Source organism: Engraulis encrasicolus, chromosome 22 (assembly GCF_034702125.1).
Source record: "Engraulis encrasicolus isolate BLACKSEA-1 chromosome 22, IST_EnEncr_1.0, whole genome shotgun sequence".
NCBI lineage: Eukaryota > Metazoa > Chordata > Actinopteri > Clupeiformes > Engraulidae > Engraulis > Engraulis encrasicolus.
This window is the reverse complement of record NC_085878.1, coordinates 13,008,240-13,025,092: the sequence shown is the minus strand read 5'-3', so window position 1 is coordinate 13,025,092 and position 16,853 is coordinate 13,008,240. Positions and strand designations below refer to the sequence as shown.

Below are 16,853 nucleotides of genomic sequence, written 5' to 3'. Positions count from 1 at the left end.
GGAAACTTTATAGTTTTCTCCACAGAGGAGGGGCCAGGAGGCGGGACGAGGAGACAAGCACAAGTGGAGGAGGCAAGGTCACATATTGGGATGCACCCCATCTCTTTCCCCGTCATTTCCTGTCCACCTCTTCAACTACCCCATCCTATTTGTTTTGTACTTTGTTTATACTACACAATGACTCATTGGTTATATTATAGACCGTGTTTGTGGCCCAGCTAGAACCTGGCGTGTTGGGTTCTGCAGTGCTTTTTGTATACAAGGATACTGTGGAAATTAAAGACATCCTCACACTGCCCCATTCCGCAAGCAAGATAGGATTAAATGTGTTGGTTATAAACCATTGTCTAGTAGTTGCTTCAAAAAAGTTTTGGCATCCTGTAGGACTAGTAGTAGGGAATGGATCGCACTCAATTTTTCTTCTTTCTTGTGGTTTTATTTTATTTTAACTTTGCAGGGACTGACATGACAGACGTTTCGGCTGCACAGAGCCTTCTTCAGTGTCACAAATTCAGTCTATTTCCTGAAGTCTTTTAAAGGAGCAACCTCCTTGTCACCTGTTTCTAATTGCTCATTAGAGATGGCGCAGCAGGTGCCCCACCACATCAAGCTTTTACGCCGTTCATTAAGTGGGGTGCCCTCTGCGCCACCTGTTGGAGCATAACAGACACTTCAACCAACAACAGTGACACAAAAGATAGAGAAGGGAGCAAACATTAAAAAACAGCCTAGCCAGTTACAGAAAACAAGTTAGTTCAAAGTCCTCATTCATGCCTTTCGGGGACATTGACTGAAGATGGTACATCCAGAATGCTTCTCTTTGTAGAAGCATCTTGTCCAAGTTGCCTCCTCTTCGTGGTGTGTGTACTTGTTCGATGCCTATACATTTTAATTCTTGAACGGTGTGGTTTTTCTCCATGAAGTGTCTGGCAACCGGTGACGTTATGTCACCTCTTCTGATGGCTGATTTATGTTCACTTAATCTAGTTTTTAATGATCTTATGGTCTTACCCACATATGACATCTGACATGGACATTGTAAAAGGTAAATCACCTTTGTAGAAGTGCACGTAATTAAAGAGTCGATTTTATAAACTTTTCCTGTTTGATGATTTGAACGTGAAGCGAAATTCCTAGCAAATGAACACCCAGTTACACCTGTGCTTTATGCACTACCAAAAATACACAAATCAGAAACTGACCCTCCATACCGTCCAATTGTTTCAGGAATCAACTCCTTAACAGAGAAAGTGTCTGAATTTGTGGATTACCATATCCAGCCTCTGGTAAAGACGTTACCATCGTTCATAAGAGACACCACTGAACTGTTAAATAAATTAAGATCAATACAGATAGTTGATGAAAATGACTGGCTAGTGACTTTGGATGTGTCCTCCCTCTACACTTCTATCCCCCACAAAGATGGCCTAGAAGCCCTTAACCATTTCCTCAACCAAGCTTCTCTAGACATTCCAGCTAATCTAATAATGGATTTTACTGAGTTTATTCTAACACAGAATTAATTTTTGTTTGAGAAGGATTATTACCTACAACTTCAAGGCACAGCCATGGGCACTCCATTGGCCCCCAGCTATGCCAATTTATTTATGGGGAAGTTTGAAGAGGATTTTGTCTATAATAACCCTTTCATAAGTTCTGTCAAGGTCTGGTTTCGTTACATAGACGATTGTTTCATGATTTGGGGAGGGAGTGAGAGTGAACTTCTGAATTTTATCACCTTTCTGAATTCTCGAGTACCTACGATTACATTTTCATCCAAGAGGGATCTGAAGTCCATTCATTTGTTAGATGTTCTTATCTCTAAACAGAACAACGAAATCTCAACCACTGTCTTTCGAAAAAGCACTGACAAAAACACACTCTTAAGTGCCGATAGTCACCACCCCGTCCCACTCAAGAGGGGGTTACCACTAAGTCAATTGTACAGGATCCGCCGTATCTGTGACATAGACGCGGAATTTGAAAAACAGTCTACTGCGCTACTCAATCGTTTCCGCGCACGGGGCTACCCAGACCAGTGGCTATCCACGGCATACGAGAAGGTCAGATGCTCTGAGCGTTCAGAACTCTTAATGAAATCCAAAAAGCAGTCGCGACCTTTCTCTGTGAATTACGCTTTAACTTATAACGGCCTATCGAGACAGATAAAACATATTGTTGACGCACACTGGCACATCTTGGCGACAGATCCCTCTCTGAAGAATACATTCTCTACACGCCCTCTATTTACCTACAAACGGTCCAATAATCTAAGTAACCTACTTGTGAGATCTGACGTGGTTCGTGAGGACAAAAGAGCTTCCTTCATAAAAGGATGTTTCCCATGTAGAAATTGTGCGGCTTGCCCGCATATTCTAAAAACAAATTCATTCACAAATCATCAAACAGGAAAAGTTTATAAAATCGACTCTTTAATTACGTGCACTTCTACAAAGGTGATTTACCTTTTACAATGTCCATGTCAGATGTCATATGTGGGTAAGACCATAAGATCATTAAAAACTAGATTAAGTGAACATAAATCAGCCATCAGAAGAGGTGACATAACGTCACCGGTTGCCAGACACTTCATGGAGAAAAACCACACCGTTCAAGAATTAAAATGTATAGGCATCGAACAAGTACACACACCACGAAGAGGAGGCAACTTGGACAAGATGCTTCTACAAAGAGAAGCATTCTGGATGTACCATCTTCAGTCAATGTCCCCGAAAGGCATGAATGAGGACTTTGAACTAACTTGTTTTCTGTAACTGGCTAGGCTGTTTTTTAATGTTTGCTCCCTTCTCTATCTTTTGTGTCACTGTTGTTGGTTGAAGTGTCTGTTATGCTCCAACAGGTGGCGCAGAGGGCACCCCACTTAATGAACGGCGTAAAAGCTTGATGTGGTGGGGCACCTGCTGCGCCATCTCTAATGAGCAATTAGAAACAGGTGACAAGGAGGTTGCTCCTTTAAAAGACTTCAGGAAATAGACTGAATTTGTGACACTGAAGAAGGCTCTGTGCAGCCGAAACGTCTGTCATGTCAGTGTAACGGAGGCTAACTAGCAGAGAGTTGGCGTGGAACGTTGGTAAACCTCCCTCCGATAGCTTCATACAGTCTCGTGCCGTTGGGCCGAGAGACTAGTCTCTTGGCCCAGCGGTATCGTACTGTGTCTCCCATTGCCGAACCGTTGTAGTTGACGAGGTCGCACGTTCGATCCCCGAGGGGGGTGAACAGGTGCAAGATGACTTCCGTCACAGTGGTGCCGTGACCCGGATGGGAGTGAGGTTTAAGGGGGAGAGTGTAACGGAGGCTAACTAGCAGAGAGTTGGCGTGGAACGTTGGTAAACCTCCCTCCGATAGCTTCATACAGTCTCGTGCCGTTGGGCCGAGAGACTAGTCTCTTGGCCCAGCGGTATCGTACTGTGTCTCCCATTGCCGAACCGTTGTAGTTGACGAGGTCGCACGTTCGATCCCCGAGGGGGGTGAACAGGTGCAAGATGACTTCCGTCACATCAGTCCCTGCAAAGTTAAAATAAAATAAAACCACAAGAAAGAAGAAAAATTGAGTGCGATCCATTCCCTACTACTAGATTACTTCAGAGACGCACCAACAAGACGGAAGAGCGCGGTGTGTGAAAGGCATCCTGTAGGACAACATAAATCTTGGTTGGAGAATGGCATTGTTGGAGAGCTCGTACCTCCCTGTTAAACCACAGCCATCTGCCAACACATTACATCTGGCAGACACTTACAATCAAGGATATAATCATAGCATAGCCTACAAGACATAGTACATAGCATAACACAACTACAGTATCTTCTTTGGAGGTGTGCTACATGTCATTTTCCTTTTGAAGTGTACTCCCTTATTCATTTTCAGTGGCTGGGTATATGTTCAAAGACAGCTAATATGTGGCTGCTGCTGGTCGAATTCATCTGAACTCTGCACTTCATTTTCAGTGGCTGGGTATATGTTCAAAGACAGCTAATATGTGGGTGCTGCTGGTCGAATTCATTGAACTCTGCTTTAGAGAGCCATAATTACAGACAAAACATGCATGGCCCAATGCAACTTTTTGCAGATGAGAAATATAATTCAAACTCAAACACTTTTTCCCGCGCTTGTCTTGTCACTTGTACTTCCAGTTTTTCATTGCATTCCTTCTACCACACCCACAAACCGTCATTCCTGTGAGGTTGCGTACTGGCATAGAGACACAGACTAGGAGCCAAATTCTGCAAAGATGACAGACCCTAGGCCTAGAGCCTAGCAAGTGAATTGAGTTGAGGTGAGAATATGTCCGAGGACATGCTGTGCATTAAAAAGCAGCAGAAGTGAGGGCAATATTAGTTGATTGAAACATGTAGTGTATAATTGAAAAGGCCAACACAGGGTAATGAATATGAAATAAAAATGAATGCATGGCTATGGAGATAAAATGCTGTTATCTACATTGCTGAATATAAACCATGTTATGAATGGAGAGAATTGAAAGGATTTGTCAGAGATTCTAAGAGAGTAGGCCTATATGGTTGTGGTTGTTATCTCTTTGTTTTGCAGAAAAGTATCCCATGTAAAAAAATGTATTCATATAGACACACGAAATGTCTTGGCCTATTTGCCACACAAATTTCACACGAGTACCAGAATTACAATCAAATAACTCCACTCCTTTCATACTAATTCATAAAACAGAGTGCTCTCCACTCCCCAAAATATCTTGCTTGCTGACATATAAGCCTATGCGCACACGGTATGCGTTGGTGACAAGGTTATTTTCTGCTTTAAATTCAGAAACTATAGGCATCCGATTTGGAACATGTTGTGCCTTGAAATTAGGTCAAGTAGGCTATGCGCTATCTTGATACATGAGTGTCTGTTTGGCGCAGCCTACAACCCCTTCGCCCATTCTTCAGTCATACTAATATGCAATGGAAATTAATACATGTTGACACAACCTGTTACTATTAAGCACAAAGTAACAGTCGAAAGAGTTGAATTTGAAACATTGTTTTCTTTTTCTGCCAATCGTTCTCCTGTGTCTCGTCATTCGACCAATGGTTGGGCAGCTCCACCAAGAGTGTACAACCAATAGCACTATAGAAAGGGCGTGGCAGTGGTCCTCTCTACCCAATGTGAACCTCCTAAATCCCAGCAAGTTGAAAAACTGGTTATAAAGACCGCCGTCTCGAATTACAGGGTCATTGTCCCGGTTTCATCTGAAAGTATTCCTCACGTCTGAACCATCCACTCCAAACAGTCAAAATGAGGGAGATTGTACATTTACAGGCCGGACAGTGCGGAAATCAGATTGGTGCCAAGGTATGTTTTGTTCCCTTTATAACTGTACAGAAATGCTCGTTATTACCGTAGATTAGATTTATGTCAAGTTGTCCCAGTTGGAAGTTCAGCTGGGAGCGGCTACCTCGAGGCCTTAACTAGCAGGATATTGTGGCCTGTCTAAGAATCTAGTTCTACCACTGAAAAATATTTAGCCAACCCTTCGAAAAGGATTAAGGGATTGTGGAGTGGATTTTTTCCGCTATTTTTTTTTTTTCGATTTGATTGTTGAAATTCTGTACATTTCATTTTTTAAACAAGGTAGCCTGGGAAAGGATTTGTACATGTAAATAAGTAGGCTTTTAAGATTTTCCTTTCTTCAAAAACTAGTCTGAAAACACCGTGTAATGTTTTAAGGGTGTTGGCCACATTGTATCAGGGCGCGCAGTGGCGTAGGCTAATATGGCTGGCTGTATCTGGTTCAGCTCATAGAAGGTGCCGGGCGGGTTCCTCGCGCGCTGAAAGTCAATGCCTGTTGTCTTTTTGGTCCTATTTTCTGAAGAAATCGAAAAATTCATCATTGGCGTTTTCCTGCGTCACAACAGGAATCATTTTTGGCGAGCGCGGTTGTCCTGAATTAAAATGGCCACAGAGCCGGCTGAACTCCATTTTGCTTAAGTACCAGCCATGCTGCCAGATAGGCTGTCAGGCGGTGGCCTGACTTTTTCAAATGGCGTTTTTCCAGCCACTGAATTCCGCAGTTTCATAATGGAGTATGGTAATCAACCACTATAGCTCATTTTTTGTGACGTTTTGACCAGTTATAATGACCGCATTTCCCCCTTTTCTTTGCAGTTCTGGGAGGTTATCAGTGATGAGCATGGTATTGATCCAACTGGAAGTTACCATGGAGACAGTGATCTCCAGCTGGACAGGATCAATGTCTACTACAATGAAGCCAGCGGTGAGGAACTGAACCCTTAATATTTCATGAATGTTGATGCGGTGATGGGGAAAATCAAATTTTAATATTTTGTCCCATTTTGTATTTGTAGGTGGAAAGTATGTTCCCCGTGCTGTGCTTGTCGACTTGGAACCTGGCACAATGGATTCCGTGAGGTCCGGACCATTTGGACAAATCTTCAGACCAGACAACTTCGTATTTGGTAAGCCACTGCTGTACCATGGTTCCAAACATTTTTTTGAGTTTTTCATTGAGATGCATGGGTTGTAGATGGTGGGACTTTGTATAAGAGACTGAACTCCTTTTCATAATGCTGTTTTCTGTTTTTAGGTCAGAGTGGTGCTGGTAACAACTGGGCAAAGGGCCACTACACAGAGGGTGCAGAGCTGGTGGACTCTGTGCTGGATGTGGTCAGGAAGGAGGCTGAAAGCTGCGACTGCCTTCAGGGCTTCCAGCTCACACACTCCCTGGGCGGTGGCACCGGCTCTGGCATGGGAACCCTGCTCATCAGCAAGATCCGTGAGGAGTACCCCGACCGCATTATGAACACTTTCAGCGTTGTGCCTTCCCCTAAGGTGTCTGACACAGTGGTAGAGCCCTACAACGCCACACTGTCAGTCCACCAGCTGGTCGAGAACACAGACGAAACCTACTGCATTGACAATGAAGCACTATACGACATCTGTTTCCGCACACTAAAACTGACCACACCTACATACGGTGATCTCAACCATCTCGTCTCAGCCACAATGAGTGGAGTCACCACCTGTCTGCGCTTCCCTGGTCAGCTTAATGCTGATCTCCGCAAACTTGCCGTCAACATGGTGCCCTTCCCCCGACTGCACTTCTTCATGCCCGGCTTCGCTCCCCTCACCAGCAGAGGCAGCCAGCAGTACAGAGCACTCACTGTTCCTGAGCTCACGCAACAGATGTTCGATGCCAAGAACATGATGGCTGCCTGCGACCCACGTCACGGCCGTTACCTTACAGTGGCCGCTGTCTTCCGTGGTCGTATGTCCATGAAGGAGGTGGACGAGCAGATGCTGAATGTCCAGAACAAGAACAGCAGCTACTTTGTGGAATGGATCCCCAACAACGTGAAGACTGCCGTCTGCGACATCCCACCCAGGGGACTCAAGATGGCTGCCACCTTCATCGGCAACAGCACTGCCATCCAGGAGCTGTTCAAGCGCATCTCCGAGCAGTTCACTGCCATGTTCAGGCGCAAGGCCTTCTTGCATTGGTACACCGGAGAGGGCATGGACGAGATGGAGTTCACAGAGGCTGAGAGCAACATGAACGACCTGGTGTCTGAATACCAGCAGTACCAGGATGCCACTGCTGACGAGGAGGGAGAGTTTGAGGAAGAGGCCGAGGAAGACGAGCTTGCCTAAAATGTCATTAAGTCTTTTCTTCCATGTTTACCCCCTAAATTCCATTTATGTGTTTTTCCTTTTCCTATTTTTTTTACTACGTATGTCGTCTCTGACAACTCTACGTTGTATTCCCTTGTTCGTTTGGCAATAAAAAAAACAAAACCCCTACGATGCTTCCTTCATTTTTTTTTGTCTTGATCTAGCTGGTAGGACTGGCTTGGTTGGTAATTTATGTTTATTAAAATATGCGTTTATAACAATATGAATACAAGGTAGCCTTGGCAAAGAATACAACTTCAGAACTTTAGCAACTTTACTGCTGAGAACTCAAGCCCTTACATTGCAATTCATTGGTTGTGATGAATTGAGATTGGTTTTCTGCAGTGGGAAGTTTTGATAGCAAAGATGCTGAGCGTCCACATCTGTTTTTTTGTTCTAACCTGCCAGGCCACGCCCTCCTAGTGATGCAACATCTTCAGCGTTGCAACTAGTCAGGTCGAGCAATGCAATGAGTTCTCAAACAAGAATTCGGATTTTGTCGGTAAGCAAACTAAGGGAGGTGGGTCAAACATGCTGTTTGGGAAATGTTAATGGTTATGCTCTTGGTCAGAAGTCTTGAAGAGATTTAAGCGTCGACTATAATCAGGCTACCAGATTGGTACTCTCAAATACAGTACCACATTTAAGACCTAATGGTAGTTTTTGAATTGGGATACTGTAACAAACTTGTTTAGTGAGGTTATCTTAAGGCTGGCAAACCACTTCAGACATGTCCAAGCCTGTCAGCTTGAAACAGATCTGTCCTTTTTACTTTTTGGAAATGTATTTCCCAAAGTTTGTGTGATAAATCAAAATGACCACAGTTGTGAAAAGTCCCCTGTATTGACAATGTACATTGCATTTTGCACAAAGGTATGATTTAAAAAATACATCCTGTTAATACAAAGCAGATGAAAACGGAATACAAAAATCTCTTAGTTGCAAGTGTTATAAAATCTGGTTGTTGTGCTGTCCTGGATAATGATCAAACATCTTTTCTTCCTCATCACTATATGATCCATCTGCAAAGAACAGAAAGGACATGCTTATGTCATGAAGAAAATGTAAACAAATATATATATTTGAAAAAAAATCTGATGGAAAATACTCACCAAAGTGACACTTGTGAAGCCAAACACGGTTGCCATCATATTTACACTTACACCTCACAAGATTATTGGTGAAGTCGCTCTCTGCAACCTCAGAGTTCGGGTTAATGTTTACCTACGTGGGGCACAAGGACACAAGCTCTTCAGTTCAAATCATCCCAGGGGGTATTCTAAATAGCTGATTTTGTCAGTAACCCAGATAGCTCACAATGAACCATGAATACCCGGATGAGTACGTTTTCCGCTTGCTCTTTGAGCACTTTGTGCTTCAAGTAGCTAATCTTACTTTTGGGAATGACTCCTGAGACAGATCCTGGCATGTGTGAGTGACATTCATGTCTATTACTGAGCCTCATAGACAGTGTGTTTCACCATCTCACCAGCTCAGTAGGCCTACATGTCTAACACAACCTCAGAGGCACTCTATAACATCCAGTCATGAGCGCATGACTCACTAATGACTGGAATATCCAGAAGATGCCTGAACATTGATGTCTTGTGACCAGCAGAGGGCAATAAGATCCCTGTAAATGAATTACAGCATTTAGCGTTTTGCTGTACGGTCTGCTTGGTGCCTTGCTCCTAAACCCTTGCCCACGTCTATATTGAAACCATAACTGTGGTTTTAATTTTACGGGTTGTTATACACGTTAACACAGGAAGACATCAAGAAGTCAATTTAAAAAGCATATGAATAGGGAGCTCAAGTTATGCCCTTCCATGGGACCTACTGTAAGATCCACAAAAACGACAAATGAGAGACCTTTTCTGCACTCCGATGAACTGCTTTTTGGAGGAGCATGACTTTCTTCCATTTGTCAGCTATTTCGGAAGTTAGGAGAACATGACCTGTTGTTCATCTCTAAATTATATTATTGCTTTTAATCAGAATGATGTTGCAATGCTTTATCCACCTGCATAATGTAGTTGCCAGGTTTGACGTCAGTGATGTCAATCCACTGGCAGTCAATGTCATGCCGGTACACATCCCAGCAGCCGACTGTGATGCCTTGTTCACCAAAGTTGGCACATTCATAGCGCTTTGACACACCTAAAACACACAAGAATAGGTAGACACGAGACTGCAACCAGTTAACTGCTAAAAGAATAAAATGTACATAATTTCCTTTTGCAATTATCTTTGTAAGTAAGTGAACCAGGCAAATAGGAATAAAGATGATACTAGCAGCTTATCAACTAGCAGAAAGATGATACTAGCAGCTTATCAAGTACTTATCCCTTGCAGCAGGTGTGGGGAACATTTTTCATTCGAAGGTCCACTTCAAATTACTTTGAGGGCCGTAAAAGTCCTCAGAGGGCCGGACTATGAACACAAACCAGGATTTCCCTCTGCACTTCAGGGGTGCATCCCAATATGTGTCCTTGCCTCCTCCACTTGTGCTTGTCTCCTCGTCCCGCCTCCTGGCCCCTCCTCCATGGAGAAAACGATAAAGTTTCCCAGCTGTCAGCCTCGCCACAACAACTTTTGAGGGACTGTTTTTCATTCACCATCCCAATTGCAAATGAGAAAAGGACTTTACAATTGAGCTTTTGCAAGATATTGAAATATAATGCTGTTGTCAGTGATGTCATCATGACTAGAAGCAAGTGGAGGAGGCAAGTGGAGGAGGCAAGGTCACATATTGGGATGCACCCCAGGCCTATATTGAAGGCAGCCACCTTTAAAACAGACCTTACCTTCTATAGGTCCCCTGAATATAGTGTAACTTTTTTAATTGCAAATGTACTTTCTAAGATTCCTTTACAAAGTATGTCATATTTCATGTGAATCTGCATAACATTAAAATTGTCTCAAGGGCCGCAAACGGCCCTCCTGTCATAGGTTCCCCACCCCTGCCTTACAGAGATCGCTTCAGAGCTGTGTGCGTGCTCCATTACAATCACGGATTTGTGTGAAAGGGGATATCTTGGAAAAACGTTCATGAAAATGAAAAAAAGGCAGTAGACAGTACAGTTTGAATGAGCAGCAGAGTTGCAATACCTACTCCAGCCACCATCCTACACAGTGCACCTTTAAGCTGCAGATGACTTTGTTCATATCTGCGCTCACTACCCCTGCTCTCTGACCACTAGATCTACAGTAGGGGTAGGGGTGGGGGTGGGGGTGGCGGTGTTGACATCATCATTACCCTCCTGGCAGTCTGTGTCCTCCAGGCAGAAGCTGGCCTTGTGTCCATCTGCCACCTTGGTGCCGTTCAGGTCAAGGAGATCATAGTGGGTGAAAATATCCATGCTGTGATAATGCCTGCAAAGGTTAAGAACATAGGCGTGCACACATTTGCACGTACCAATACACACATGTGAGCACACACACACACGCACGCACACACACACACACACACACACACACACACACACACACACAGGCAGACAAACAAACAAACATATACACACACACACACACAAACACAACAATGAAAATATGCCGGCATGTTCTCCTCCAAGGCTAACAGATGAGGTTCACATTTTGTTCAGCTCAGGCTACCATGGCCACATCTGCTCGTCACATTGTGTTGTAAACAGAGACACCAAAGGCCAGAGACAGAGAAAAAAGAGAAACCGCCTCATTATCTTATTCTCGGATCCTTATCCATTGCTTCATTGCTAGGAAGAGAAAAAAATAGACATTTTCTTTTGCTAAATGTGGAACTGACACCATGGCGTAAACATTGGTCTCTCTTTGGCTGGAAGAAGCTCAAACCAAGTCACATCCCATCAATACCAGTGAAGACACATGGCTGACACAATATGTCAGTGAGTTACTTTTAGAAACCAACAAGTGCTTACTGGGAAGTGACAAGTCTTGGATTTCGAAAATCCACTCATGTTATTTCACTCACTGAATCTCATTATGAAAGAAGTTGGCCCCGTGTTGGAAAAATAATACATGCAGAATCGTTCTGGTTTGCAAGTCTATACCATGTGTTTCTGTGATTATACGGCAATGTATCTAATGGTGTCTTTATTCTATGGAAACTAAAGCTTATGGTCTGCAACCCTGAACCTTGACATACGTCACGATGTGATAAAATCTACCACAATGATGATTGCAAATGAAAGGTGTCCTGTGTATTGCATTCCATGATGATTTACTGTCTGTTGTATAGTTCAAACAAACAGAAAAATACACCCACTTTTTCATTTCTTTCTGCCTGATATCTCCATTACCTGGGCTTATACAGTGCGTAACTCAGAAATCCATTAATTATCATCTATAATATAATCATCCCTCCGTCTGAAGTCAGTAAAGCCATGCAGACATGTAGGTGGAGCGTGGGAAAGACCAAGCACTCATGGATGCACAACAAACAAAGATAAAAGTGCGGTGAGCACACACAGGCCTACTATTTTCCAACCAGAAGCATGCGAGAGCAGCATAAGAAGTCAGCCGGGCCAAAAGTGACCGCCTGGTTTGTGCTTGAGGACTGGCGGCACTCCAAGTTGGATTCCAAATTACTATAGCAGACCGAGAAAGAACGCTTGCATCACAGAAACACTGAGACTGGGGGACGTCGCAGTCTGCCTTCCGTCAAAACACACTTTTATGACGGCTGTTGAGTAAGACGCCTTCACTGTGCTCAACTAAGAGTCGTCTTGTGCTTTGCACCCCACCGTACCAAACTACTTGTTGTCTCTGTATTGCAGAATTACAATATATTGAATCACACACTATAGCTTGCAGCCTTCCACACAGCTTGTGCTGTGGGAAATTCAATGCATTTCCTATTTCCTGACACTAATATTAGCTAGCCATGCTTCACAAAATCACATCACCTCACAATGACACATGCTCTGTTGGGTGAAACCAGGTTTAAAGCAGTGCTGCCATGCTTCTGACAAATGCCATATATAGGCCAGCCATGCCCATGCCAAAAGGAGTCCAATGTTTACCTATGGCATTCGTGCCAGACCCAGGAGTGACGTCCCAGCTTGGGCCGGAAGTCGGCACGGCCGATGTTGTGGATGAGGGAGGAGAAGCGCAGCAGGCGGCGGTGGCCGTAGGGCCAGTTGGCCCGGGCCGCCGACTTGGACAGGCAGTTCTCCTCCGCCGCACAGTACAGCATGTGCAGTGGACGGTCCTCGATGTACGCCGTCTGCTCCACCAGCAGAGCGTCCAGGATCAGGTCCGAGGCCGCTGCACAGGGAGGAAGGAGAGGCAAAATAGACACAGAAACAGGGGAGCAGGAGTAGTGACACACAGTCAGAGTTCTTGATTGAAAAATGTCAATAATGGTAACCAATACAACCAATGCATTGATTACCAATGAGAACAATATGGGGTATTTCAAGAACATGGTTAAGTACCAAGCCTAGCTACGTACGTTGACCTATGGAAGTAGTAAACCTGCTAATAGATGGCCTGCAGTGGTAATAAGTTGGGAAAAGGAGAAGTGCACACTTATTAGCTGATTTACCACTATCTCTACTACTACCTGATTTACTACCCTCTTGGAATACTCTGCTGGCAACGCCTTTTCATATATAAGCCCAGGGCACGCTGCCGTTATTCAGGCTTGTTCTGGTGGGAACATGTGAGAAGGCTTGAGGCATCAGAGATCAAGTCAAGATTGGGGCCTGACTCTTGGCTGATATGAGAGAATGCAAACCTGACATAAGAATGTCTCAGAAATTAACAACTTGTTAAACAGTCCAAAAACCAAATGGGAAAATGTCATTTTCCATCTGACACTATCAATCAATGTGTGATTCCTTCTAATAAATAAAGAGATTTTATTGTCACACAGTTTATCACACAGTCTCTTGAGAGAAATGTGTTTATGCTTGCTGATAACCTGTCCACTTGTGTCTTTATGTTTTATGCTTTATGCATTATGTTTTAACTGTTGGCAAGAAGCATTTCAGATCTAACCTGGATGGTCGGTTAGTTAATAGCGCTACAGCACTTTTTATATTCTGGGATGGTTGCCAGCATCTTACAGACATTTTTTTTAAAACATATGGCTACAATGTAATAACTACATTGAAATAGGTCACTCTTATGCATATGTGTATTGTGCTTACACAGCTATATGGATATACAATTAAATCTTTTGCACAACTCTGGGACAAAATATTGCAATGGCATCAAACAAGCACACTGCAACACTGAACAGATGTTTGAACAGCTTTGTTCAAAACATTGGTGGTTAATCAAGCCAAAATCCAATACATACATTCCTCTATGTATAAAAGGCTACTATTACATCTACATGTTGGACGTATTTATAGCAGGCAGAAGGCCATACTGTCAGCTGTCATTAACAGGCCTCAAAAACTATGTACGACCAGTTGGGGAGTGCACCCATCACAGCTGAGCTGACTAGGCCATACTCCCAACTTTGACAGGCAATTCGCTAAACTGGACAACAAGTAACAAAAAAGAGCAGACCCACTGCTCTTATGGGTTTAGCTAGTGTGTCACTGATGGGGAACAGTCTTGCTAACAAAAGTAATTCATGTTGTCCTTGAACCACAGACGTCACCTTTAGGAATACCATTCACCCAGTTACATTGTATATGTTGATGAACCACTGAACTGATTTTCAAAACAATGTCAAAACACAACCTCTGCTGTTCTGTTTGTTTGTACCAGAATGGCAATGACCAAGTCGTAATGTATTACTTAAGATTCTCTGTAGTGTCAAAGTAGTTAAGAACTATTGTAATTACGTTTTTTCAACCAATAGTGTTGTGTTCCACTGGCGGAACAACACTGGCAGATGGGGCCGCCACGCCGGCCCATTCACTCATTGGTGAAAAGACTCAACTACATCACAGCAACATTAATATAACATCACAGAGAGGCTTAGGTAACAGATTAAGACTTGGTCATTACAATTTTAGTGACAGTTAGGTTATAACATAGACTCTGAGCGAAGGGGTTAAGCCCAGGAGTTACTTCCTGACACTCACTGTCTGAGCATATGACCCCGGCAGCGAACTGGGCCCCTGCTCGGCGACAGCTGACTGTGCGGTCATGACGACAGTGGGCCAGCGACATCTCATCGCCCACGCACTTCACCCCGCTCATCACCATCTCCGTCACGTTGCTGGCATCCCAGTACCACGTTTCCTTGGCAACAAGACAAACACAGCAAAACACACACGCACACAGAGGACAAAGGAGACACTCTAACTTGGTATTCCACAACATTACAAAGCTTTTTTTTGTTTAAGTGACTTTAAAGTTAAGCTAATATATTTGTAACTTCGGAAAAAGTTGAAAAACTTGATTTCCTTATAAATGTAGCCTTGTTAGTGTAAGTCATACAATATCCTACAATTTTAATATATTTCAAATTCCTCTCTAGGGGTTCCATGGATTAATTCTGTCCCTTTGTTCTTGTCTTATCCATACATTTTCCTGCTACTAGTAACGGGGTACACTATGATGTCAGTCATCCACAATGGGAGAAGGCATCATAGACATGGAGCTGTTAGTAACAGCATGGAACAGGACCGTGCTCTCTCTCACTCACTTACTGCTAGCTCTCTCTCTTTTTCTACCTCCTGTCTTGGTACTCACGGTGATGGCATGCAGGGGGTAGCCCAGCCCTAGCTGTCGGCAGGCCACCATAGCCTCCCTAGTGGTCCATCCTTCACTGCACAGAGTGCCCCACTTGGAGCCCACCTCCAGTTCCACACGCCCCTCGTAGCTCGACCGCCCCCCGTCGATGCGGATCTGCAGAGGGGAGGGGACCCTACAGAGGGTCAGCATGCAATCGGCCTACGCCTGGAGAGAGACTTCCAGCCCATTGACTTCCAACTGAACGCCAGCCGTTTCATTCTCATATGCCTGTATATTTTTAACTCTACCAATGTCAATCCCATGTTCGGGAAAAATCCTGCCACATTTTAGTGTTACAAGGTTAATATGACAGAGTTTACTTTCTTAGCCTTGAATTGACACCTCTTGCCTGAGACCAGTAATTTCAAAAGATGGCTGGGAGCCCTAATAGTAGGCTGTCTGTTTATCCACCATACCACTGGATCCACCAGCCTGGTGCTATAAAAACAAGGGGAGCGCCGGTCCATATTAAACAGAATATGAAGCTATCTAAAACTGTTTCAACAAGGAAGGAAAATTAAATATTGAAAGACTTTACTTTTCCAAGCATGGATACTGAATAGTAAGCCCCAATAAGAAGGATTAATAGGTTATAGGCTAATATGGGCTTTTACAGTGAACAATATGCCTTCCTTCTTGATTTTGCATTTTCATTTTTTTTATACCAGCATACCAGACACCTTAAAAACAGGGATAAACAACAATTGCACTCTGGGAAAGCACCCACTCACAAAGACATCTGATCTACTTCTAAACTCTGATCAAACACACCAATCAGCGTTTGTAGTCAGCGTTATGTTAGAAATTGTGTCACGGTTGTAAAACCATATAATCCACTTAGCTATTGCAGAAAGCACAGCAGCGCAAAGGTGGTGCGACACATTTTCTTTGCCATGCTACGCCACATAACAGCACAGTAGCATGACCTTTTACTATTCGTAATAACACAAGCATCAACTTGTGATTGTGCATTTTGTTTTGAAGCACAAAATGACCTCCTTGGTTGAATCTGCAATGAGGCATCCACAATTGAAAGGCAGATTATTTTTTTGCATCTGTAAGCTCTGTGCTACGCACAAGATATTTTAGGTTAGGCTTTTGCAGGAGAATGGAAATGCTGCTCTGCCTCTAGGCTGTACTGAGAGGCGCCTAATCCTCATCTTCCGAGGGAAAAAGCGAAAAGCAAGTCTTTTGTGTGAGAGAGGGTTCTGAGAGAGGGAGAGAGAGAGTGAGCGAGAGAGACAGAGAGAGAGAGAGAGATTGTGCGTGTGTGTATGTATGTGCGCGTGTGAGTGTGAGTGAGAGAGAGAGAGAGAGAGAGAGAGAGAGAGAGAGAGGCTGAGGTTAGAAAGCAGAGGGCTGTGCGATTGTGTCTCAGAGAAGGAAGGCAGGAAGCTGCCTGCGGTGCAAGGCAGCTGTGTGGTCCTGCTCCTCCTGTTCCTGTCTCAGGGCTTAGCTTACTCGCAGGCCGCTGTTGGCATAGGTGAG

The 16,853-nt window shown here is 43.8% G+C and overlaps 2 protein-coding genes across 4 annotated transcripts in view; one reads left to right on the top strand and one right to left on the bottom strand.

Annotated features, from left to right (window-relative positions):
* The first annotated feature begins 5,201 nt into the window (after positions 1-5,201).
* tubb4b (tubulin, beta 4B class IVb) lies at positions 5,202-7,796 on the top strand. The gene is made up of 4 exons (XM_063187950.1): positions 5,202-5,330; positions 6,144-6,252; positions 6,344-6,454; positions 6,583-7,796. Exons 1-4 carry the CDS (start codon positions 5,274-5,276, stop codon positions 7,644-7,646), a joined length of 1,341 nt encoding a protein of 446 aa, XP_063044020.1. The 5' UTR covers positions 5,202-5,273; the 3' UTR covers positions 7,647-7,796.
* Positions 7,661-16,853, bottom strand: part of loxl3a (lysyl oxidase-like 3a) — a 25,730-nt gene continuing 16,537 nt past the window's right edge. For 2 of the 3 annotated variants that reach the window (XM_063187947.1, XM_063187948.1), the window contains exons 8-14: positions 16,827-16,853; positions 14,711-14,870; positions 12,689-12,932; positions 10,927-11,042; positions 9,691-9,827; positions 8,780-8,891; positions 7,661-8,689 (exon numbers count right to left, since the gene is read on the bottom strand). The exon at positions 16,827-16,853 is cut by the window's right edge and continues 138 nt beyond it. In XM_063187947.1, coding sequence (XP_063044017.1) covers positions 8,616-8,689; positions 8,780-8,891; positions 9,691-9,827; positions 10,927-11,042; positions 12,689-12,932; positions 14,711-14,870; positions 16,827-16,853 — 870 coding nt within the window. In that variant the 3' untranslated portion in view covers positions 7,661-8,615. Of the gene's footprint in view, positions 8,690-8,779; positions 8,892-9,690; positions 9,828-10,926; positions 11,043-12,688; positions 12,933-14,710; positions 14,871-15,323; positions 15,480-16,826 lie in introns of all 3 variants that reach the window. The other variant, XM_063187949.1, reaches the window with a different exon arrangement.